Consider the following 24,933-nt stretch of genomic DNA (forward strand, 5'->3'; position numbering starts at 1 on the left):
TTAAATTGTTTTAGCAGTGTGTCAGCCAGGAAAGTGCCCTGGCTTCTCACAAGGTAATGGGGAGCTTGTGATCATCTCCTTAAACAGCTACTCTGAAAGTGTCCTTTCTTGGTTAAACTATCAGGACTTTTTCAAGAACCTGTGGGAAATGGGCATAGGTAGAGAAAACTACTTTAGCTGGATATTTCAAATCCAGAACCCTTTATCAACTCATTGAGAGAAGCAAGCAGTAACTCATTTCTATTTATGTGTATAAATCCATCCCCTTCATCCTCCTCGCTGGGCCAAGTATGAACCTAACTTCCTTCATTTTCAGTGGTAACATGGAAAAATTATACTGAAAGCGATAATTAGATTTTATTAATAAAAAGTAATATAAAACAAGTTCTTCTAAGTATTAAATACCAAGAGGTGCTTGAATGGTAAGTCACTACAGCATCCTCATAATTCTTTCTAATCTACTGTATTGTAAAGTTGTCCCAAATAATTAGAACAATAAATTGTACAGATACACAGATAATCAGCATTGTCAATCATTCTATACCAAATATTGTTGAGGAAAGAGCTCACAAACAGAACAATTACATTCAAACATTCTAAGACTGAAAGGAGTGGAAACATAACAAATTCTCACATAGCTCTTTTAGCCCCATTGTGCTGTTTGCTTTACCATTCTCCCTCCCCCACAAATATAGACAGTTAAAAAATTCAGGAGAATACCTTTGAACTTGTGAAAGACGGCCCATAGCTCAGCAATGTCAGTGGCAAATGTTATGTCTGTGTCGAGGACAATGACTCGCTCAAGATTGGAAGGTAGAGTCTTAGTCAGAACCAACTTCATCAGCCCATAAATCCCAGAGTAGTGTTTGTTGGGGATCCAAGACACTTCCGACTGACAGGAAACAGGAAGTGGGAAAAAGGAAGAAAAATAATCTTCATTAGAGAGGGAAACTCTTCCTGACACCAGTTTCTTGTTATAGTGGAAGATCTTTGAGTACCTGCAATACAACACCATAAAACGCCAGGTGGAAACAGTCATCTGCTTTTAAATTAACTTCAGAACCTCTGAAATACACTGAAGTTTCTGAAAGCCTGAAAATAAAAAAGTTCTTTGAGGCAACAGCTTTACACAACATAAGTAAAATTAGTTGAGCCTTTTCAACCTGGTACAATCCTTTCTGAGACATCCATGTATCCTCATAAAATTGAACTATATTTTTAATCCAAAATTTCATGTGCATTGTACATTATTTTCATTTTCAAACAAAACAAAAACTTCTGTGTTTGCCATTCCCAGAATTTTCTGACTCTGTATTAGAATCACAGAATCATAGAATCCTAGGGCTTGGAAAGGACCTCGAAAGATTATCTAGTCCAACCTCCCTGCCAGAGCAGGGTCACCTAGAGTACATCACACAGGAACATGTCCACGCGGGTTTTGAATGTCTCCAGTGAAGGAGACTCCACAACCTCTCTGGGCAGCCTGTTCCAGTGCTCTGTCACTCTCACAGTAAAGAAGTTTTTTCTGATGTTTACGTGGAACCTCCTATGCTCCAGTTTGCACCCATTGCCCCTTGTCCTATCACTGGACATCACTGAAAAAAGCTTAATTCCATCTTCCTGACATTCACCCTTTACGTATTTGTAAACATTGATGAGGTCACCCCTCAGTCTCCTCCAAACTAAAGAGACCCAGCTCCCTCAGCCTTTCCTCATAAAGGAGATGTTCCACTCAATCACCTTTGTGGCTCTGCACTGGACTCTTTCAAGCAGTTCCCTGTCCTTCTTGAACTGTGGGGCCCAGAACTGGACACAAGACTCCAGATGTGGCCTCACCAATGCAGAATAGAAGGGGAGGAGAACCTCCTTTGACCTACTAAGCACACCCTTTCTAATGCACCCCAGGATGCCATCGGCCTTCTTGGCTACAAGGGCACATTGATGGCTCATGGTCATCCTCCTGTCCACCAGGACCCGCAGGTCCCTTTCTCCTACACTGCTCTGCAGCAGGTCAGCCCCCAACCTGTACTGGTACATGGGATTGTTCTTCCCCAGATGCAAGACTCTACACTTGCCCTTGCTGAATTTCATCAAGTTTCTCCCTGCCCAACTCTCCATAAGTAACAAACGTAATTTTTTTCCTTTTGTATCTTACAGATTTGGAGGTCAGAATTTTAAAAGGCCGTCATTTGGAACAATGGGCCAGAAAACTGCAAAAAAAAAAAAGGTTTATTTCAAACTTGAATTCTCCTTAAGACTTTAACCTTTAAGTTGTAACTAGTAACATCACACAGATATGCTCAAAAGTGGAGAAAGTGAGAGAACATTTTTAGTCCTATTTTTTGGCCATATATTGAAGAGGCAATCCCAAGCTTTTACATTTCTTTAGTAAGGGCTAAAATACCTTCTAAAATAACTTGGGAGATTCATTACTGGCCCTAGGATTTTCCATGAGCTATGCTGCATTTTCTTTCTGTGAAACTCAAGTTCTCAAATATTCAAAGTGGCTGCCAAAAGTGACACAAAGAAGTTTTTGAAAAGTTCCTATTGCCCTATCTGAAACACCTTGTTTAATGTTTTAAAGGGCATGCACTACAATTCCCAGGTTTTAAGTTTTCCCCAAGTCATGCTCCCATTAACTGTAACTAGTATTTTGTCTGTAGGGGACCTGAGTGAGGCAGATTTAAGGATTTGTCCTGGCATGCTATACTTCAGAGAAAGCAGGCAGAAACTAAGTGCATTCATGAAACTGAGGCGATTTATTCAGTTGTTTAAATGTCTCATATCTATTCATGGGCATTGTAAAGTTCATTATGTGAAACAGCTTTTGTACAGAAGAGCTCTTTTCCTCCAAAATCCTTGAAGAAAATCTACCCATAACAGAACGGGTTCCTAAACTTTATTTGGAAGTTAGAAGAGTGGTTGAAGAAAGGCTAACAGAAGTTGCTTTAACAAAGTAATAAGGGCTGTGCTGATGTAAGCTGGCCTGCTCTATTTCCTTCAAAAAGCCATACAACTTTCCTCTGTATTCTCAGGGTTCCTGTATCAGGGCAGAGCTTTTGGCCACTGCTAAGTTCATTTAAAGACTGAGGGCACTAGAACAAACCCTTAGGGAGAAAGTCAATATTTTACGGGGAAAGGCAGGAAAATCAGGTTATTTTAAAACAAAAACAAAACTGATAGTGCAAACTGAAGTGTGGAGTTTTGGTTTTGTTTAGGGTTTTTTGCTTTTTTTTTTGAAAGGTGCATCATCTTGGCAATCCATTTTTATGTTCCTTTGTGTATATAATTCATGTGTAATCACTTGCATATACAATCTGGCTGGCGTTACCACCTACATAATCTATGTATTATTTACTTGTGCTGTCTATAGGATCTGCACTATAGAATACCAGAGGTAACATAAAGCAAGGATTGCTAGCATTCTGCTATAAACAACTATGAAAAAAATTAGAGAAGGAAGTAACACACAGCGTGGTTTAATTTATGAGTTTCAAGAGCTATCAATCCTATTTTGTTCTTTCTTGCTTGCTTTCTGTAATTTCTACACTGCTTAAAAGAGAAATCCAGTTTCTGTCTCCCAGATACATGCCAATATTAATTGTCTACTTATATAAAAAAGAACCTCAGTGCTCTCCAGAAATATCTTCTATGCATGTAGCAGATAATTTCAAATCCACACCCTCAAAGATCTAGTCATTTGTGGTCCTAGCTCTCTCATATGATGGTCCTAGGGAGGGACCATCACATCAAAGTGTCTGCAGAGTGTTTACCCCAAACTCTGCATATAATTCTGAACCTGCCACTTGACATCCTTGTGTTAGAGAAGCCATGGAGATGAGTTTTCTAGTCATACTAACATGGTAAAAGAGTTCAAGTAATTTTATAGTCTTGATCTTGCTTTTATATACCCATCCCTACGTTATTAATTCTGGATGGCGTGCTTTTAATTTAGTTCGTTCAAATGCAGTATTTCTCCAGAATAACTCATGCTTATGCAAATAAACCTAACACAGCAGGAGTTCAGGTATCTCATGAATAGCCTGAGACAAGCAGAAAAGATAGAAAGTGGCTGGAAAAGTAAGTCACTTTCAAGGAGCCATTGCTTTCCTTGCTCTCAAGATTCCCAGTTTCTAACACCACCGACATGTATCACTGCAGGGAGGAGATCCTTGCCTAGCTGTTCCTTCCGATCTGGCAAACAGAATGCAAAAGGATTCATTCCTAAAGCCTGAAAGGTCCACTTTAGAAAATTAATGGAGCAGTGCTGTCCCTATTCCAAATGGTCCATCACGGCTGGCTGGCACGTGTTTGTTCTGAGCATATGTTGAAGTTTGAACCATCAACTGGTTCAATGTATGTGAAGTTTTCTCTCCTCTAATGCAGAGTTGTCTAAGACATAAACACAGGTCCTAATTAGTCCCCAGTAAAATTCCTTCACAGCTTTACTGTTCATGAATAATGTAACTGTTCCAAATTCATGCCAAGGAAAAATCCTTATGTCACACAACAGCACTGTAAAGGCTCACTCTCTGGGTATTACATATACAAAGAAATACAAACTATGGTTGAATAGGTGTTTGGTAGTTAAGTGGCAGTTTGAGACAATTAAGGCACTTCAAGCACAAACTCTTGCAAAACTCTGCAGCCTACACATTGCTTGCTTTGATGTATCTGGAAACATTTAGCCATTTCATTTATCTAAATGTTGTCTAAATATTTTCTGTAAGGCTTAATACAATTTTTTCTCTAGCATAGTTTAAATGGCCCATATATGGAATGTCTGTGAACAATCTGCTCATTTGCTTTACAAGCTAGATCAGAGTTGTTTTCAGAGAACAAATACTCCTAGAAGATATGGCAGGAACAGAAAATAAGTATAGTTACTAAAAGAGGAAAGTGAAATAAAATGGTGTGACAAACTTTGCCATTTGTATAACTCTCAGTTCTGCAGAAACAGCACATCTTGGATCTCTAGATTTTTGTTCATGGGAGGAGAGTAAAGAAAGGTATTCAGATGGTGCTGACAATGATTTTTTTTTAAGTAAGCTAAGTGAAGTATCTTCTCACTAAAGATCTTTCATGAGAATCACCATTATTCTTTCCATAATTGAAGACGGAAAATACACTAAATTATCTAAATTATTCAGTGCTTCTGACTACAAATACAGAAATTACATGCCCATGAGTCTGCATGCCGTACACAACTGATCATTCTGGTAAATGCCAGAGAAGTGGGAGCAACAGCCTCCATGTTCAGTAATACTGTCTTCCCTGTGCTCAAACTATCTCCGGGAAAAGAGGTTAAACCACACTGGCTGTACACAGCCTTAGTTTCTCACAGTTGCTACCACTGTATAAATGTTCCCTATACTTAGCAGAAGTGCCCTTTTCATGGAATATCAGAGAATGGTTTGGGTTGGAAGGGACATTCAAGATAATCTGCTATGGGCAGCTCCCCTGCTATGGACAGGGACAGGAGAGAAGTAGTCTAACATCACCTTAAAATCAAGCATCCCAGATTCTATGACAGAGTGAGTGGAAAAGAGCTGCTCCTTCTCTGTGAATAAATTGCACAGTGACTAAGTGACTACATTCCCAGGTACTTAGGTATTTTTATTCTTAAAAACACTCTAGTCTGGCTGCCCAGATTGAGATCAAAGAGCATAACTCTTCTACCAAGTCATCACAAATATATTCAGCCAGACTTTGATTCTTACACTGTACTTCCTTAGGGAACTGTAATGATTATTTTTTTTTCCCTTAAGCATGCTATTTTTTCACTACAAATAGGTGATGGGGAAATTCTCCCAGGCTTCCCAGATGAACACTGATTGCTCTGTAAGTGTAAGGGCCAGGTGTCTTGAGCCTATTTGAAAGGGATGAAGACTTGGTTCTGCAGACTTAGCAGAGAGCAAATTTGGAAAACACTATCAACATAAACAAAATGACAGCAGGAACAGTGACTAACAAGAAAGAACAAACAACTTATGGGTGCCAGCATCATGTCAGATCAAAATTCCATTGAGGTCAGTAGCCAGCCTCTGATAGATGATGGTTGCAGGTGCCAACTGAAGAAAAAAAAAACACAGGGAAATTCTACAGGGAAATTCTAAAGTGATGCCACCCCTATATATACTCCCATCTTCTGGCATTTTGCACCAAATTTTGGAGCTAGATGTGGTAATTTTTATGTCGACAGCTTTTAATGGATTTTTCATCTGTGTATTTAGTTGATTTTTTAAGTCATTTAAGTTTTTAGCAACCACGACATCCTGCAGCAAAGAGTGCTACAGCTTATTTTTTTTTATTATTATTCCCTTATTATTATTTTTTATTATTATTATTCCATTCCAGAGAAGGGCCACAAAGATGATCAAAGGGCTGGACCACCTCTGCTATGAAAACAGGCTTAGAGAGCTGGGGTTGTTCAGCCTGGAGAAAAGAAGGCTCTGGGGAGACCTTATAGTGGCCTTCCAGTACCTGAAGGGGATACAGGAAATGTGGGGAGGGACTTTTCACCAGAGAGGGCAGTGATAGGACAAGGGGTAATGGTTTTAAACCGAAAGAGGGTAGATTTAGATTAGACATCAGGAAGAAATTTTTCACCATGAGGGTACTAAGGCACTAGAATAGGTTGTCCAGGGAGGTTGTGGAAGTCCCCTCTCTGGAGGTGTTTAGGGTCAGGTTGGATGAGGCTTTGTGCAGCCTGGTCTAGTGGGAGGTGTCCCTGTTTACAGCAGGGAGGTTGGAAACCGATGATCTTTGAGGTCCTTTCCAACCTTAACCATTCTGTGATTCTATGAACACTTGTTCATTTAGATCTTGCTATCTACCTATTTAATTTGGGTCACATTTGTTTTCACAGAACTACCAGAACAGCAAATCCATTTCCCTGAGTAGTCTTGGCCAGTTCAGAACCCATCACTGTACTTATAAAGTAAGGATTTTTTTTTCCCACCTGTCTTACTCTGTATTTACTAACAGCTGCCACCTGATCCTCACTGGGATAAAGACAAGGAAAACAGCTCTTGGAAAGACAAATGTGGGAAGCAGGGTGCAGGGATGGGTGCCAGTCATGAGCATAACTGTGGAAAAGAACAGGGCAAGAGCTCTGGCTGAATGAGAAGAAAAATGCACTTTGAAGTGCATCTCACGCCAGGATGAGATACAGTTTGATGTTTGCTATAATGCCTATTAATTAAATTCAATTATTATTACATTTTATTTAAACCTCATGCTCGTAACGGACATCGGTCTTAGAAGCTGAGATATTTTGTTTGCAAACAAGACTTTGCTGCACTCACCATTCTCTGTGCTATATTACTAAAATTATGATAAACAAAGCAGTATGATGAAGCACAATTGAAGAGATAATGTATTTGCTGCCTTATCTTAGTGCTGGTTTATGCACACACAGACTGGAGCATAAAAGTAGTAGCAAGCATAGAAGCAGAGGAAAACTGAACTAAGATTCCCTTGGACTAAATGTTTCTGTCATTCCTTACCACCCTCTCTTCAGTACTGAAGGCCAACAAAAGACTTAACAACATGGCTTGCTAGGTACTTCCTGGATTGGAAGGGGATATAAAATGGTACCATTAAACAAAGCACTCAAGAGCTTTAGCTAGGCAGCTACATAAACTAGGTTGTAGTCCATACAGCATTACAGAATCACAGAATGGTCGAGGTTGGAAGAGACCTCTGGAGGTCATCTAGTCCAACCCCTAGCTCAAGCAGGGCCACCTAGAGTAGGTTGCAAAGGACCATGTTAGATGACTTTTGAGTATCTCCAAGGACAGAGATTCCGCAGTCTCCCTGGACAATCAGCCTGTACGAGTGCCAGTGCTCAGTCACTCTCACAATAGAAAGTGTTTCCTGGTGTTCAGAGGGAATCTCCTTAATTTCAGTTTGTGCTCACTGCCCCTTGTCTTGTTGCTGGGCACCTCTGAAGAGAGTCAGGCTCTGTCCTCTTCGCACCCTCCCTGCAGATACTTGTATACACTGATGAGATGACCACTGACTCTTCTCTTCTCCAGGCTGAACAGTTCCAACCCTCTCAGCTTTTCCTCACAGAACTGATGCTCCCAGTCCCTTCTCTCTGGTACAGCCCTGTCTCTCTGGTACTGGGAAGCCCAGAACCAGACCCAGCACTCCAAGTGTGTTCTACCAGTGCCGAGGGGAAGTATCACCTCCCTTAGCCTGACAGCAATACTTTGTCTAATGCAGCCAAGGTCACCATCAGCCTTCTTTGTCACAAGGGCCCACTGCTGGCTCATGTTCCACCTCATGTCCACCATGAGCCCCAGATCCTTTTCAGCCAAGCTGATTTCCAGCTGTGTGGCCTCCAGCTTATACTGGTTCATCAGTTAGTTCCCAGGTGAAAGACTTTGCACCTTTTCTTGTTGAATTTCATGAGGTTCCTGTCAGATCCTCTTGTCTGTTAAATAGTATTTTTTTTCCCATTTTCTTAATATAATTCCTCACTTTCCCAAAGAACACAGCACTGTATCACCCCCAGAGCTACAGAAAGTGCTTTCTATTCAGCATAGTAAAATGAGTTTGGCTGAAGTGTTTTCCCAGGCAGCATGTCCTTAAGCAATTTATGCTGGAAAAATGCAACCTTTGATACTGTATACATTTTCTCAGTACTTTCACTACATCATCCTAGATATGCTTGGGAAAAAAATAATTAAATAATCCTCAACTATGATATAATATCCTTGTCCCCCTCCAAATAAAAGGTACTCTTTTGCTCAGCTGACTTCACAAAAGCACCACTAAGGCAAATATCTTGCCTGAATTTCAGACTGGATGGGTGGATGCACCAAGCTGAGAAATATCAAGCTTGGAGGCAGAAGGTACCCCTTTCAGAGGTGGGTTAATAAATGGGATCAAACAGACCCAAATCCCACCACTAGCCAGGCTTTATGGCTGCAGATTTAGTATGGTGGGGAAACAGTTAGCAGCAAATAGAAGGAGTGAGAAAACAGAAAAGTTTGGGAGAAGTTGAAAAGGCAGTCTGTAAGTAATTCTGCCTCCCTGGAGCTTTCATGCCAGGTTTTGCCATAAAAAAACCCTGGCATTTAGAATGCACTGATTGAAATAAAGCACAATATTAATTAAGCTTTGCAATGAATGTCTTGATGGAAACTTAGATTTCCAAAAATATTCAGCATCTACTTGTGCTCACCAACTTCAACACAGACACCATCTCCCTATAGATTATATCATCACATGATAAACTAACTTCAGGACTTTAAAAAAGGAAACAAAACAAAATAGAACTTTCAGGCTTCAGTACAATCATAAGAAATGCTGTAGATTTGTACAAACTGTATCTGAATTGCTCTGCACTGTATCTGACACTTATCTGACAAACAAGAACTAAGTGCAAGAACTTACAGTTGGAGGGATCTCTGTGAATGAAGAACTTCCAGATTCTTTGGTAGCTGCTGACTTCAGGCAGCCCTTACAAATGACCCATGCATGGGAAACAGCCCTGGAAATTCTTATGTGTGAATTACTTAACATTAAAATTTGTTATTTCCTCAGACTGGAAAAATAACTTCCTAGACACAACTGATAGCTTGTTTTCACAGCTTTTTCATTACTTGTTTAGTGCTTTGCTGCTTCTATGAACACTCTAAATAGCAAGATATTTTTTTCTAAAATCATGTGACCTTTACTTAAGGAAGAGCTGATAGAACTGGGACTTTCATGTTCTTTCTAAACTGAAGGAAAATACTGTCACTATTTTAACGATTATAATATTACTTTTTTTTGTTTTTTCCCACCACAAAGCACAGGACAAGAACTTTTATTGATGCACAGTTCTCATAATTGTTTTTCAGACAGGGAAAACTTGATCCTGATGTGAATTTTTGCCATACCTCTCCTCACATTCATGAAAACTGAGTCACAATTTCATCAGCCCTAGGACAAATCAGGGTTAGTTTCAAGATAACCTTTCCCATTTCACATTGACCTTATGTCATAATATCTAAGCTCCTTGCAGGGACATCTGCGTGATCCCCATTTTCACTCTCTTGCTTTCAGGACAGCAATATCAACATCTTATTGCTCGGAGTGGGTTAATTGAATCATTGAGAAAGAATGGGAATAGCAGGTTAAAATGAAATTTGTGTAACACCCATGCCTGTCTTTCGCACACTGTATTTCTTTTTCACAGATAATAATAAAAAAAGAATCAAAAGAGGGAGCCCAATTCTGAGTGACCAAAGAGCCTAGGCAGAAGGTCACCTGAAATAGCATCCTCAGGAGGAATGCCAAAAGGTATCTCCTTGCATCTCACCTTCAGAAAATCACTGTTTTTGCTCCATCCTTGTCAGGTATCCAGCAAACATTAACAGATGAGCCTTATTTAAACAAAAACAGACTCTTCTGCTTTAATGTTTGCTGGATAACTTGTAAGATCAATCTTTTTTCTTTTTTTTTTTTTTTCTGGGTGATTCACAGGCTTTGATTATACAGATATTCCCCCTCATAACAGGTCCCTACTATTTATATGAATGGTTGTCAAGGAAACCACGAATCCAGCAAAGCTGGGGAACTTTTCTAGATTCAGAATTTTTGGTGCCTGAGTATTTAAAAAAAAAAACAACAAAAAAAAAACACACTGAGAAACAATTGTAAGGTGATGGAAATGTGTATGTTTTTGCTATAATTAATTTTTAATTCTGATGTCCTTTGCTGCTGTTGTTCTTACTCATCACAGAAGCAGTAGTGACTTTAATAGAATTCTGCCTCATCTCTTGATTTATGAAAAGATGATATCTTCGGCACATACATGCAACAAGTCTGGATACAAACAGCAGTGAGCAAAAAGGTTGAGATAGAAATGGATGATTATCTGAACCTCTGGGCCTTGGATAATGTAGAGCCAATGCAGAAACCATGGAGCAAGCCACAACTGGAAAGGAAGATTAGATATTAAAAAGGCAGAACAAACAAAACCTCCTAAATCAGCATCAGCATACAGCAAAGGAGAATAACTGCAAATTAATTCTCATCTCTGTAGCAAAATCAGTAACAGTCTGACTGATGCTGATGCTTTTTTATTTTTTTTAGTTTCTTTCCAGCTCTCTCAATAATACACGTATATACCCTAAGGGCAGACAAGTGAGAAAAACCTTATTTAAGAATGCTTCTTCAAAACAACTTCCTTAATAACAAAATTAACTGAGGGCACCTAGAGTTAAGCCATGATCCGTGTTTGGAACCAATGTGATTTATACAGATGAAACTTCAGACTGTTATATAAAGTAAAATGGACGTTTTTTTTCTTTTGTCTCTGCCATTTATGTGACTAGACATTCAGCCATACAACTTCTTCAGAAAAGAAATGATCGAAATGTAATTCACCTCCTGGGATCTTTGAGGCTTAACTCCTTCTCCTTAGGTCTTTAGCTGCCTTTCTGCTGAAAAGTTTCCATTCCTCCCTCCCCACCAAACTCAAGCAGCCGGTTTCCATTTGACTCTGAGGCCTTTTCTTTACCCTCATCCGAGACATTCTTAATTTTCTCCCCTGTATCTTGCTATCTCCAAAATGCTGAATGCCCTCTTTGTTTTTCTGTATTCATTTGTGCAAGATGAGACTGCAGAACAGAAAAGTCTGGCCAGTCTCAGTTACTGCTGTTTCTTGTTCCTTTGGGGCCTTTGGATTCAACTGCAGCTGTTTTCAGTGTGGCAGGTAAGGGTGGAGGACCAAGATTCAGAGCATCCTGAGAGAGGGCAGTGAAAACAACCCAAATAACAGCCTCCCAGTCCTGCCTCTCCAGCAGAGGTAAAAGTGCAAGTCTACCCTAGAAGGGAAGCCTTTAAAAAAAAATTTCTTCCTGCCAATGAACGAGCAAAAGGAGACACACAAGCTGGACTAGATAAAATGGCAGGAAGCCAGAACTTTCTGCTAAAAGCTGACTGACAGGTAGCAATGGCTAGAATTTGGCCAGTGGTCAAAAGCAACTCACAGCTGCCCTTCTCACTTCACCTGTATGGGAAGATAAGAAAGATCAATTGCATGCTTTAATTCCTGGTGAACTCAATCAACAAGCTCTTTGTACTGATGCATCAGGGAAGATACAAATCCATGAAAATATTATAATTGCTAGCTTTTTAATTTTAGTAACTATGCAAATACATGTACATTAGCTGCAGCTATTATATGTTCTGGCAAAGTTCCATGGAGCTCTTGAGGTCAAGGTCCAGAGGTATCCAATCTGTATTTTGCACGATGTCAGGATATTAAACAGTTGTCATCAAGATGTACTGTCCAGAATAAAAAGCAACATCATCTCCTGCATAAATAAATGTTATATTGAATAAACAATAGCCTCAGCTCAGTGAAAAAAAGTATCTGAAGTGGGAATTTTTTCCCTACTGGATTTGGAGTAAGAGTCCTGTTTTTTAAGGATGATAAAAAAGGTAGCAGAATAGTTAGTGACCATTATTAACCAAATAATGCCAGACAGGAGACTGGAGGTCTAAAATACTAGTTATCACATGCAAAATGAACCCCAGATAAAACCAAAAAATGTTGATCAAAGGACTTCTCACCCTTTTAAGACTGAAAGATCTTGTCCTGTTCATATTCAATTAAAAGCAGAATGTGCCTCAATCAGCCCTGGTGAGACCTCATTTGGAGTATTGTGTCCAGTTCTGGGCTCCCCAGTTCAAGAGGGACAGGGATCTACTTGAGAGGGTCCAACAAAGGGCTACGAGGATGATTAAGGGACTGGAACACCTGTCTTACAAGGAAAGGCTAAGAGACCTGGGGCTTTTCAGTCTAGAGAGGAGAAGACTGAGGGGAGATCTAATTAGTCTATAAACACATGAGGGCTGAGCATCAAGAAGGCAGGGACAAGCTCTTTTCACTTGTGCCCTATGACAGGATGAGGGGTAATGAATCCAAACTCAAGCACAGGAAGTTCTGTCTCAACAAGAGGAAGAACTTCTTTACTGTGAGGGTGACAGAGCACTGGAACAGGCTCTCCAGAGAGGTAGTAGATTCTCCTTCTCTGGAGACTTTCAAGACCTGTCTGGATGCCTTTCTGAGTGATCTGCCCTACTTTGGGTTTTTTTGGTCCTGCTCTGGCAGGGGGTTGGACTCGATGATCTTCAGCGGTCCCTTCCAACCCCTAACATTCTGTGATTCTGTCAACAGTGAATTTGCATGACTGGTGTTTAAAGGAAGTGTCCTTGTAGCAGGCGTGTATCTCTTCTTGAAACTTTTGGTATGAGGGCTAAGGCTACTGGTGTAATGGTAATTCCTTGTAATCTTGTAGTTTTGCCCTAAGAACCATCAGATAAAAATGCAGTCATAGAGCACAGATCCTAAATGGCTGATTAAATCAATCAGCTGTAACCATTTTATAAAGGCTTTCAATTGTATCAGCTAAAAACTGAGGACTCTGTTCAACACTGAAAGGGATCAGATCTGAAGTAATTGAACAGTAAAAAATTATCAGGGGATTGAAACATTGCTGAGTTTTCATCTTTGCTGCTGAATGGATGAGACCTAGACAACATTATCTTACCCTCAAAAATGTAAACTTCTGCAGGATTAAGTCAGTTTGACCTGAAAAGTGATATCTCCACCAACAGAAATGAAATTTCAAAATTTAGAAAGTCAAATGCCTTATATTAAGTTGACTCAAAAAGAGATATCAGTGGCATCTAATTAACAACCTTTTTATATATCTCCACTTTGAAGAAGGTACTCAACCTCCCAATCAGCCTGAAGGCCTTTACCCAGGCTGAGATGGTTTCAGAAGACAGTGACTGCACTTCACTGTGTGTTCATGCTACATCAGATCCACAGCATAGTTTGTAGTTTCCAGTGCTGGGAAAACATGTCATACAAAGAGGTGAGCCCAGGTAAGATGAACACCATTTTTCATCACAAGAACCAGCATTTCAGACTTAGTCCTTCCAAATATTTTCTGCCTCCACTGCCTGCTGGACTGCTCTATGAGAGGGAGCTCACACCTGAACTCCCATGCAACACTTCCCTGAATTCCAGTTGTTTCTCAAAAACAAGCCAAGTGCTGTTCAAATGATGAATTCTAACAATTCCAGCTCCCTAGTGGTAAATCAAGGACATCCTTGGAGTCCTTCCAGCTGCTATATTTTTTCAGCTTATCAATCAGACTTGGAAATTTATACACTTCAGCTCTTTGTAAATCTAAAAGTGAGGATCAGTAAACATTTTTATAAGATGGTCACATCAATACCAATCCCAAACAGAAATGCCTTAGGCAGTCACTGCTGTTCTTCTATCAGTAATTGAATGCCCTATGACAGGAAGGTGTCTTTATGAGCAAGTGAAAAGCCATTAAGATCTAAGACCATAGTCATTATATGTCTTCCCGGGTTTTATCTGTTAGGGCCAAGAAAAGAAATTGTGCTGGAACACAGCATGACTATTAACTCTTCCCAGCAAGTACAGGGGATATAGAGCCTATACCCTTTATGCAGATCTAAGTGTTAAATAATTTCTGTTATGTTCTAGGTTGGTACAATAAAATGATTTTGCTTCTTACGGATGGATGATAAAGTTCTGACAAAGCAGTTGCTCTAATGGGGATACATAGCACAAACAATAGCTGCAGCAGTTAGTTCAAGGCACTGAGTGTTTTAACATTATTTTTCCAGGCATATTGGATAATTTTTGTCAAACTGAATAATTTTTGGAAAATCTCATGTGTAGTTATTCATGGTTTTCTCATTCTCTGCTAAAATAGCCTTCCCTGGAGGTGCAGCACATGTTGCTGCAGTAAGAGTGGTGTTTAGGAAGCTGAATGCCAAATAGGAATCCTTGCTATTGAAATGTCACAGTCAGCTACTATGATAAAAATGTGGATGATGGCAGTGGAAGAGAGCTGGCTCCTTATTCCTCACTTCACATATGTTAAAAAGAACAACTACCCTGGCTTCCTGGTGGAGGTAGTACATAGTGACTGTACTGCTTTTCCTCAGAATCAAGAAAAAACTGGAGCTACAGAGAAGCCCACAACAGTTAAAAGTTATAAAACCAACAAAGAACTCCAATGTCCACCACACCACCAACAGTAAGAGAAAATAAGGGGTTTATAATGCCAGTCATGAGGCTTTATTTTGGAATAGCCAGTTGTGTGGTAGAATCACCGCATAACCGTCATGGTTCCTTGTCTCTCTCCTGCCTGGCTCACCAATAATGTGGTTTTGGGCCCAACATGACATCAAAGGAACAGCCCCATGGCCACTCACTCAACTCCTCCCCCCCACACACACACTGGGATGAGGAGCACAAAGCTCCTGGGTCGAGACAAAGAACAAGGAGGGTTCTTCACCGATTAAGGTCCCGGGCAAAACAGACTCGACTTGGGGAAAAAAATAATAATTTAATTTCACACTAATCACACACATCCATGACACAGACACACGCAGAGCAGGGCTTGCATATGTTACCCCCACCCCTCCCTTCTTCCCCGGCCCAAATCACTTTGTTCCCGGTTTCTCTCCCTCCTTCCCCCCAGCAGCACAGGGGGACAGGGGATGGGGTTTAGAGTCAGTTCACAGGCTGGTGGTTCCTGCTGCTCCTTCCTCCTCAGGAAGGATTCCTTATAGTCCTCCCCTGCTTCCCCACGGGGTCCCTCCCATGGGAGAGAGTCCTCCATGAACCTCTCCTTCATGAGTCCTTCCCACGAGGTCCAGAGCTGCTCCAGCCTCGGCTTCTCACAGAGTCAGGGAACAATAACATAACACAGGAGTCCGACTGAGACCCCTGAAAGAGGCCCAGGAACTACTGCACCTTCTTGTACCACACTGGGCTTCATCCCAAGATACCAAATCCTTATAGTTCCAAACCTTAAATTACCTGACAACAATTGTAAATCCAAGTAGAAATTATACAAAAATCAGCAAAAAGCTATTGCACTTTTGGTATCTTGCCTCCCACCACAGAAGAACTCAGAAGTGAAGCTGCTCATGAAAGCAACATACCACCGAGCAGATGACAACTGCTGGAACTCAGTAACAGCACCATGACTCCCACTCTCATGACCAATTTCTGAGCAGCATCACTGATTTCCACAGCACATCTTTCATCACTGTCTGATTTGAATAAGCAGAAATTTAAGATCTAGTAAAATTACTTTTTTCATATTCCAAGCCTGAGTAATAATGGAAAACACACCTATTTTTAATTTGTAATGTTGCATGACTTTTTTTGTGCAGAAGAGGGTCCAGGAGGGCAGAGGAAGTAGTACTTAGGCTACTCAGTCTGCACAGATAGATTCTGACCACTTCACAAAGGTTCCACTGTGCTGGGGATTTTGAATTGCTATCTGTTTCTTGGTGGATACTCATTTCCTCCCAAGCAGTCTGAAGGAAAGTATCTTGGCTTACAAAACCTGGTATGTTAATGTCCAGTCATCTGTACTGAAAACCATGGATAAAAGACCCTGCTCTTAGCATGGCAGCATTATATCAGAACTACAAAGTGTATTTTATCACCTGAGACTTCATGACTCCAGTGTTCAGTATGATCATTAGTAAATACACAAAATCTCAATTATAATGTGGAAATTCAAGTCTAAAACTAAGCCATGCAAGTTATGAAAATCTGTACTACGTTTTGATTGTAGGCTTTGGTTTTCAAAATCCTAAATTTGCATTTTCTCTTTAGAAAATAACACAAACCAACAAAAGCAAAAACAAAACAAACAACAAAACCCAAATCACTCATTAAAAGGGAAAGGGAGAGGGTCGGAAGAAACAACAGTCTATGCTTCTTATTTCACTGACATGTACAGCTGGCCAGTTTACAGCAAAGACAAAAGGCTCATGAAATGCAGGAGCACTGCAAGCCCATCATGATATGTGACAGTATTTGACCAAAACCACAGTGCTGTAGAAATGCTTCAGTTGAACACCTATCACTGCATAAATGAATGTAAACATAAACAGATGATGTGCTTCACATCCTGTATTGCATTAATAGCAATTAGATCTTGCATATGAAGTGGAAAAGAAAGGAAGGAAATAATGTACATCTGCTTTGTAACTTTGTGTTTCTGCCTCTGAGGCATACAGTGAACTACTTAACAAATAAGCAATCACGCACTGCCTTTGAACAATATATAATCTGCATGCAGTGCAATGCAAAGATAGTTTAACTGTTACTATCCACGATATTTAGTAGCCAGTCATTATTAGTCCTGGGAAAATAAATCATTAATAATGTTTTGCTGCAACATCCAGTGGAACTCCTTGACCAGGAAGATGGTGAAATGCAGGAGAATGCTGGCCAGTTTTGTTGTTTGAGGCTTTATCCACACTGCTGTCATTGTTAAGATAATAATCAGTTCATATAAATATCATCTCACATCTTTCCAGTTGTCAATTGCACAATTGTCAGCTTTTTCCCTTCCATGCTTAACAGGTGGTATCTGCAGTTCTGTTAAGTATTTCCTTGAACATGGTTGAAAAATTGGTATATGGCAATGTATAATACAGCACCACCAATGCTATCATTCCTTGGAAAAGCTTCCACTGGTGGCAAAAAAAATAATGGCATTTTATTTGCTTTTGGTATCATATGTTGCACAGACACTTACAAACACAGTATACGTTAAAAAAGCCAACATTATTGGATATTTGCTCTTGCATGGAGAATATAATTTGTCAAACAGGACACTTGGTTGCTGTCTGGATGGTGAAGGGAGTAAGGGTCCTTGCAGGGGCATCTTACTTGGATTGGATGAGACTCCCTAAAACACAGTTCTGTCCATTGTTTACAATCCAGTTGGCCTGTGGTCCTACATGACCACTGCAGAACATGTACCACTACAGATTACCTCAGCCTACATACAAATTATTTTTTAACTATTGTAAGTATGTACAAAAGATTGTTCTATCGATCATTTATACACATGTAGGAACTGTTTCTATTGACTGTCTTACCACTGCACGGTTGATTAATTTTGCAGCCCGAACTGTCTGGGAATCTCTGGGACAATCTGATTCTCTACCCAGGAAGTTAATCAACACATTGAAGCATACAAATTGGCCTAGGCACAGCAGGGACTGCCTACAAAATCTCAAGAACTGTCTGAAATTCCCACTGGGAGAGCTCCTGTAACAATCTGTCAAATACTTCTTGTGCAGATGGTCAGGAGCTCAGTCAATCACCTAGTTTCAACTTGGTCTGCTGTCTCAAGCCAGCCTTTTATCTCATCTGTGTAGACGACTAGCCTGGGAGCTCCTGGACCACCCTGGGAATCAGTAATGTAAGTGCATTGGGAGTGCACACAGGCACAGCCTTAAGAGCCACCTATACTACAATGATAATTGAAAAATCAAACTTGATTTTCCTACTTAAATCTCATAGCCCTTGGCCATCTACCTGGCCAAACTATGTCAACACCTGACCTAGTAAACTGCCTTCAGAGTTCAGAGGAAAGTGGCTTAGGAGTGACTCATAGGTGATATTTATACCACATATTATCCCAGCTTGGCTTCGCTCCCTGGACCACACCACTGATTTTAACCAAGCGTGCAGGCTACATCAACATTTCTGATATGAAATCACCTCAGGCAGCACTGGCAGTGAGATTTGTGGTCTACTGTTTCTAGAAACATTAAATTTGGACTATTCTCCAAATATACAGCAAAGTATGGAGCTTTTCACACTTTACTTTCAGGTCAAATGCTCATCTATTGCAAAAACCTATTCACCATCCCTACCCTCAAGTTTGCAGAACAATTGCAGCACGTTTGTGGGATGAACTATTTAAAGGACATGGCTTTTCTGCTTTACCAGTGATGACGAGACTACATTTATCTGGGTCATCAAGATTCACACACAGCAAAGCAGGCAATGGCTCATTCTACTTTTCTACCTTCTGCTTCCCTAAGTTCACCTGATGTTGTCAGCAGTCTGTCAGGCAACATCTGGGAAAACAAACTTGCCTCATCTATATTTCTTACACCATACATACATACAGGCTTTATCAGCTGCCCTTTCTGCTCTGTGCCAGTGCAGATCACCATGGATTTAATGCCTATACTTTCTTGTGAGTGAACTGACATGAGATTCCATGTTGAATAATGAAGTGTAGAAGCTAAGAGCTCATGTTGCATATCTTCAATAGTTAGCTCTGGAGCTTCTTCATGTAAGACTGAAGTGGAAAAACCCACAATATCCTACAGTCTGATATTTGCAAGCCACAACTGTAATGGGTCTTTTAGATCAACGCTTCACAGGTATGTGTTTTTTTATTTTATTTAATGTTCCAAGCAGACTATTTTCAGTTTCCAGTTATTTTGTGGGATGCATTGCTGTAACAGTTATATTTATTGCATTAGGCCCAAAGCTGAATAACACGGCTAATGTGATCATATAAAGTGAATATACATTGCCAAGTAACTTTCCAATTTGTAGTTTACAGCCATATGTGACCACATAAATTTGGAAGATTTATGTGTGGGCCATACTGAGTAGAACAAGAGTGAATTCTGCAGCTATGGAACGACTCGATTACTGGCACCATTACCAGCTGCCCACACTTCAAGGATGCTTGCTACTGACCACTTACTGAACGCAGCAAGTTTAGTTAATGGGGGAGAGTTGCACTGACAGTACAGTTCACAATCTGAACAGCTGCTAAGTTGAGAGAGAGCTTATAAGCACAGATCTTCCCTGTGGTTATTGGCAAGGCAATGAGGAGACAGGCTAAGTTATGTTGGAGGAGGTAACAAGCTTCTTAGTAGAACTGGCTGTTAAAAAGACCAAACTAGCTGTTTAAAACAAAAATATCCTGCAAGCTCCCATCTCAACTGTGTCTGACCCTCTTCCTGGAAATACTGTTATCTTGGCTCAGCTCCACAGCCAAGCATCCTCCTCTTCTGCCCCAGCCCCTATCATGTGCCTCAAAGATAGACCTCTTCCTGGCTATCCTTTCCCATACTCTATCCCTTTTCCAGCCAGACTGGTGTGAGTTTGGCAGCACTCACCTCTAGGGATAGAATGTAGGCTCATTTTGGTACAGAAAGAACATGAACAGCTGTGTGACCTTGCAAAAGTAAAAGTCTTCTCTAAATTTTAAAAGGAACATCTGGCAGACTTAATTCAAAGCAGCAGATAAAGTAGATATATAGGTTTGCTGGGCCTAGAAATTCTGGGATAATCTGGTAGCTTGTCTTCCCTTCCCTGCAATGAAGCATGCATTCCTCTAAAATGTGAGAGAAAACAACACCTACTGCAGAGCCTTATTTTCTACACCTTTCTACAATGAACTCTAAGCTAAAGGGCACACATTTTAAGAACTGTAGGATATGTTAAGTAACATCACCAAATATTTTAATCTCCAAATTCTGCCTCTTAAAAAATTAATATTCTAGAGGAAAGTGTTCCCTGCATTCTACATAACTACTTGAAAACAAAAAAGCATCCATACTGTTTATGGAGGATCTAACATTATATGCTCCCTTCCACTGTTTGAGCAGTAACAGGAGCATGAGCAGGAGTTTTCCCAGGGCTTAAGTTAATATGTCAGTTCATGCTGCATTAGAACTAAGAGGTTGAAAGCTCATACTTATCCAAAGGGAAAAAAACAAACACGAAATGAAATGTTTTCTGTAGCAGTTAAAATGTGTTAGAAGAAAAAAAAGAAAAAAAGAAACATCAGTGAATGAAAGCTAAGCAGAAAATTCTCAAGCTATTGTTCAGTCTAAACCCTTTTAACTGTCAGCAATTGGTATTGATTACAGGTTTAAAAAAGAACTATGAAGGGTCATTAAAACTGAAACAGAGTATATATACTGTAACACCAGAATCATAGATCAATATAGAGAAAAGTAGACTTTCTAATAAACATTTCAGCATCAGCTCTGTTTTCCTAACACTGGACAGCATAATATAGCTCCCAAGGGTACAGGTGAAATACATGAACCCAAAACAATCATTAAATCCTCTCTAGAAGCTATGTAGGAAACAAATGAGATGTGCTCCTACAGCTGACTGTAAACAGCTCCTCTGTCATCTTTGTTAAAACTTGCAGGATAACCTAGATATAAGTCAGCATCATACTTGGCTTTTTAAAACTCCATTTATATTTACAACTCTTTGCTGTCCTTTGGCAGTGTCTGTCACATTCAGGTATGCTGACTACTACTTTATACTGTGGTTTATGGCTACAAGCACGGAAATTGCTTGGTATGCAGTATGATGAGCTCCAAGCAAGAGTAGCAGACCTGAAAAGATGTATTTATGCATCAATACCTGCATCCAGTAAGATTTTGATCCCCAACATAAAGCCTATGTTACATGTAAGACATTCCAGTGTTGCTTTAGGTCAGAAGCTATATAAAAATTAAAGTTGAGTGAAGATGGAGGGAAAAAACAAACATTGCCCTGTAGCCTCATCCCTGCACAGTGTTTTGCCTATTCATCAGCAAGTTGAGGATCACTGAAGCAAGCTGTCTTGATTATTCTTTTGTTAACTAGATTGGACCATACTCTAGTGACCAGAAGGAAAACACTGCGAGGCCCGTCTTGCCCAGCTGAGGTGCTAATTAAACTCTGTAAAACCATACAATTTTCAGAAAAGCTCATGTAATAGAGAAATGAACAAGATTTACAAGAACAAACTTCTTCCTTGCTATAAAGCTATAAAGAACAGAAGGGAGATCTCTAGCTAATTAGGTTCATATCAGCCTATGCCTTCATGTAGAAGGATCAATAAAACAATAAAAACAGCTAGAAACAAAATACTTTTCTCAAGGATTCTTTTTTCCCTTTTCCATCTCCTGTTGCAACTTTTTGTACTAGAGATTCTACAACATGGTGTGCCTTTAATTTACTCTTTAATTAGCATACCAAGTTGCTAAATTTTGTTTTTTCCTTGTTTTAGAGTGCTGTTCAGAACAGTCTGATGTAAGTCATACAAATTAATACCACCAACTCCAAATGCCAAAATCTGAATACTTCATTCTACCTCCACAGCTAGAAACATGCAGCTCCAACTCAATGCTGTGCCTTCATGATCTAATTTAAACTTTCTAACTATGAAAAGATAATTACATTATGCTTTGAATAAGGTTTTTTTTCCCCCTTGGAACTCTCCTTTCTTAATTCCTTTTGAAAGGGCATCCAGATAAAAAAGGTAGCTATTTCAAAATGTAATATTAATACCTCATCAGGGTATGTTTACTTACAGTGTTACACACCCATGCTTAAGGAATACAGGGAAGTTGAGTGTTTTCAGTAACAGATCTGGGCTTATTGAACAAGATACTTAAGATTCCACCATTGCTAGTAGAGAGAAGCATCCTTAGCAAAATATAATGTGATCAGATGCAATTCAACTTGGGCAACCGGAATCCTTTGATAGCAGGTAAAATTCTAAGCTGTTAAACAACGTATTCCATTAGAAGAGAAACTAAACTGGTTTTAGCCATTTAGTATCTTCTCATTAAGTGTAACTGGGATTACAATCACATGGGTTAGAACTAGTTTAAGCCAGGGAGAATATTTTAGACAGTAACTCTCCCACAAGTCACCAACGTGGGAAGATTAATAAAAAAGGGATGGCATGAAACCAGAAGTGGATGAATAACATTTGTGTTTGTCTTTATTTACCTTGAGTTCATCTGCATCATAGAAGTCTATGCGCACAGCAGGGACCATCCATGTCTGGAACAGAGTTGCCAGGATCTGTTTGGCAATTGCATCTGCGATGAGGTGGAAGTGGAGTGGGTTTCGCCTTGTATGAAAAGGGAGAGAAATGCATTAGTTCCAAGGTTTCTAATTACTATTGTAAAAGGGCAATATCAGAACTTGCAAAGCTTTATCTATGTCTAAGGTCTCAAGGTGAAGCGTAAAGCATGTTCAGTGGAGTCCTGCTCTGTGGCCAAAATGCTGAAACTGACAATTTGAATAAACACAACAATAGAAATACCGGATCTGTTTCTGGATGGTTGTAAATAAATACAGTTACTTTGACTTCAGTGGAAATTGAAGATTTATAACAGCTAAGGATCTGGTCCCTTCTACCCACTCCTTAAAAAAAGGCCAAGTTAATCCGTTTGGGACATGAACTGTGAAAGCAATTGCTTTTACTTTCTAGGTCCACCTGGTACTTTATCTTTGTGGTAAGAACAGTTGTCTGTAGAGAAGTAGGGGTGGAAGGAAAGGTTAAAAAATAATCATCTGAATGAGGTGAAATTCCAGAGCCATTGAGTTCACATGCATCTTTTCTACAAAGCAAACTTGGGGTATCATCAGCTGTCCTATGGGAACCCAAAATTAAATGCTTCATGTTGAGTGCCTTCTAGCTACTAGCATAGTGAATTGAACGTAAGGTTGCAAATCTACCCACATCTTTGTTCCTAAGAGGGAGGGAAGGCTAAAGAAAAGCAGGAAGAAAGAAAAAAATTCACTTCAAAACACCAGATTTAGGTTCACCTCTGTAGTTTGGCTAAGTGAAAAGCTGCAAACTAAGATGAATGAAGCCAGTATCAGCAAGAGTGGCAAGGTTGGACAAAGTGTATCGATTTTTCTACAGTAATGTGAACTTGGACATTATAAATACCATATTTAAATCACTTTAACTTGCTTCTCAGTTTGGGGCATGGTAAGCAATAGTCTGATCTTTACTCAGCTTCTATTGTAGGAGTATGAAAACCTGTCAATGCAAGTCAGTAATGATTCGTAGTCTTCCAGGTTTATTCCTAGTTTAGCAACTTTCCCTGTCAGCAGAGAAGGAGAGTTTGCAAAAGCAACTGAGAAGACAGATGGTTCATTTAGACTTTAGCATTGGCTCCACCTTTCTTCGGTCCCTAGGGTAAAACAGAGGAATCCCATTTCTGTGAAATTTATACAGGTAAATGGGTGTACTTGTAAATGGGTATTTTTCATATTAAAACAGAAGCATTTCACTTCAGATGCTGGTTAAAGTGGTTAAAGTGGAAGATGACTGATGCTACTACATTCTGCTGTGTGAACAAGAAGTGAGGAAATCTATGTTAGTTCAGGCCCATGTACTTCCATGACACTTTTGGGCCTAACCAAAAAGATGAAGGTAATTTCTTTCTCCATTTCCTGCATTAATGAACAATATGTGCCTTTCTCTTTAATGCTTCTCTTCTTGATTTGATGAGTAATACTATTTCTCACTGAACAAAGTTCACAGAAAAATGTAAAAATACATCTAATGGTTCATAGTATCATGACACACCTCAGCAGAAACAGGAGATTGCTGTGAGAAGCAATGTATGGCTAGATTTTGCAGTGTTAGAAATACTGCACCTAAGATCCAATCCAATACCCAGGGATGTCAGTGAAACTGTTGTACTGGCTTCAAGGGCACTGTGGATCAAGTTATGTGCTCACAGGAAGAGCAGAAATGGGCTGATTAGAAGCCTTATATAAGATAATCATGATGGTGGGATAAGCCCACAGCTGGTCTACATCTAACACTATCCAAAACATGAAGCCACAACATGCCTTCCAAAAAGACAAAGGTCTTTCAATCTCCAGCTTGCCCTGGAGTGAGGAGAGGGAGAAGTGCAGGCTGCCAGCTGCTGAGTGTCCCATTACCAAGCTAAAAGGATCACAGCAATTATATCTCCTTCCAGACCAGCCGGAGAGAAGAGGACATCCTGGCTCATGCAGATGCCGCAGTAACCAGGCACCTTGCCAAGAAAAAATAGGGAAATAGCAGTGATCAGGAAATACATTTCATTAGTAAAGAAAAGGCAGAAAGAAACAAAGCACATCACCAGTGGCTTTGGATAAAGGCAAAGCAGTAACACAAGGCAAGGTATTGAATGTCAATATACACATTCCCCACAGGAACTGTTGCTAAGTCTGATATCTGGTAGGACTATTTCCAAGCTGGTGTTCTTTAGTAATTTCTTTTCCTTTTTTTC

General features: G+C 39.9%; 1 protein-coding gene across 5 annotated transcripts in view; it reads right to left on the bottom strand.

The window, feature by feature from the left end:
* LARGE1 (LARGE xylosyl- and glucuronyltransferase 1) overlaps window positions 1-24,933 on the bottom strand; it is a 275,262-nt gene that overhangs the window by 104,778 nt on the left and 145,551 nt on the right. For all 5 annotated transcript variants that reach the window (XM_051625695.1, XM_051625667.1, XM_051625687.1 and 2 more), the window contains exons 5-6: window positions 22,643-22,766; window positions 721-892 (exon numbers count right to left, since the gene is read on the bottom strand). In XM_051625695.1, coding sequence (XP_051481655.1) covers window positions 721-892; window positions 22,643-22,766 — 296 coding nt within the window. The remainder of the gene's footprint in view (window positions 1-720; window positions 893-22,642; window positions 22,767-24,933) is intronic.

Source organism: Apus apus, chromosome 1 (assembly GCF_020740795.1).
Source record: "Apus apus isolate bApuApu2 chromosome 1, bApuApu2.pri.cur, whole genome shotgun sequence".
Taxonomy (NCBI): domain Eukaryota; kingdom Metazoa; phylum Chordata; class Aves; order Apodiformes; family Apodidae; genus Apus; species Apus apus.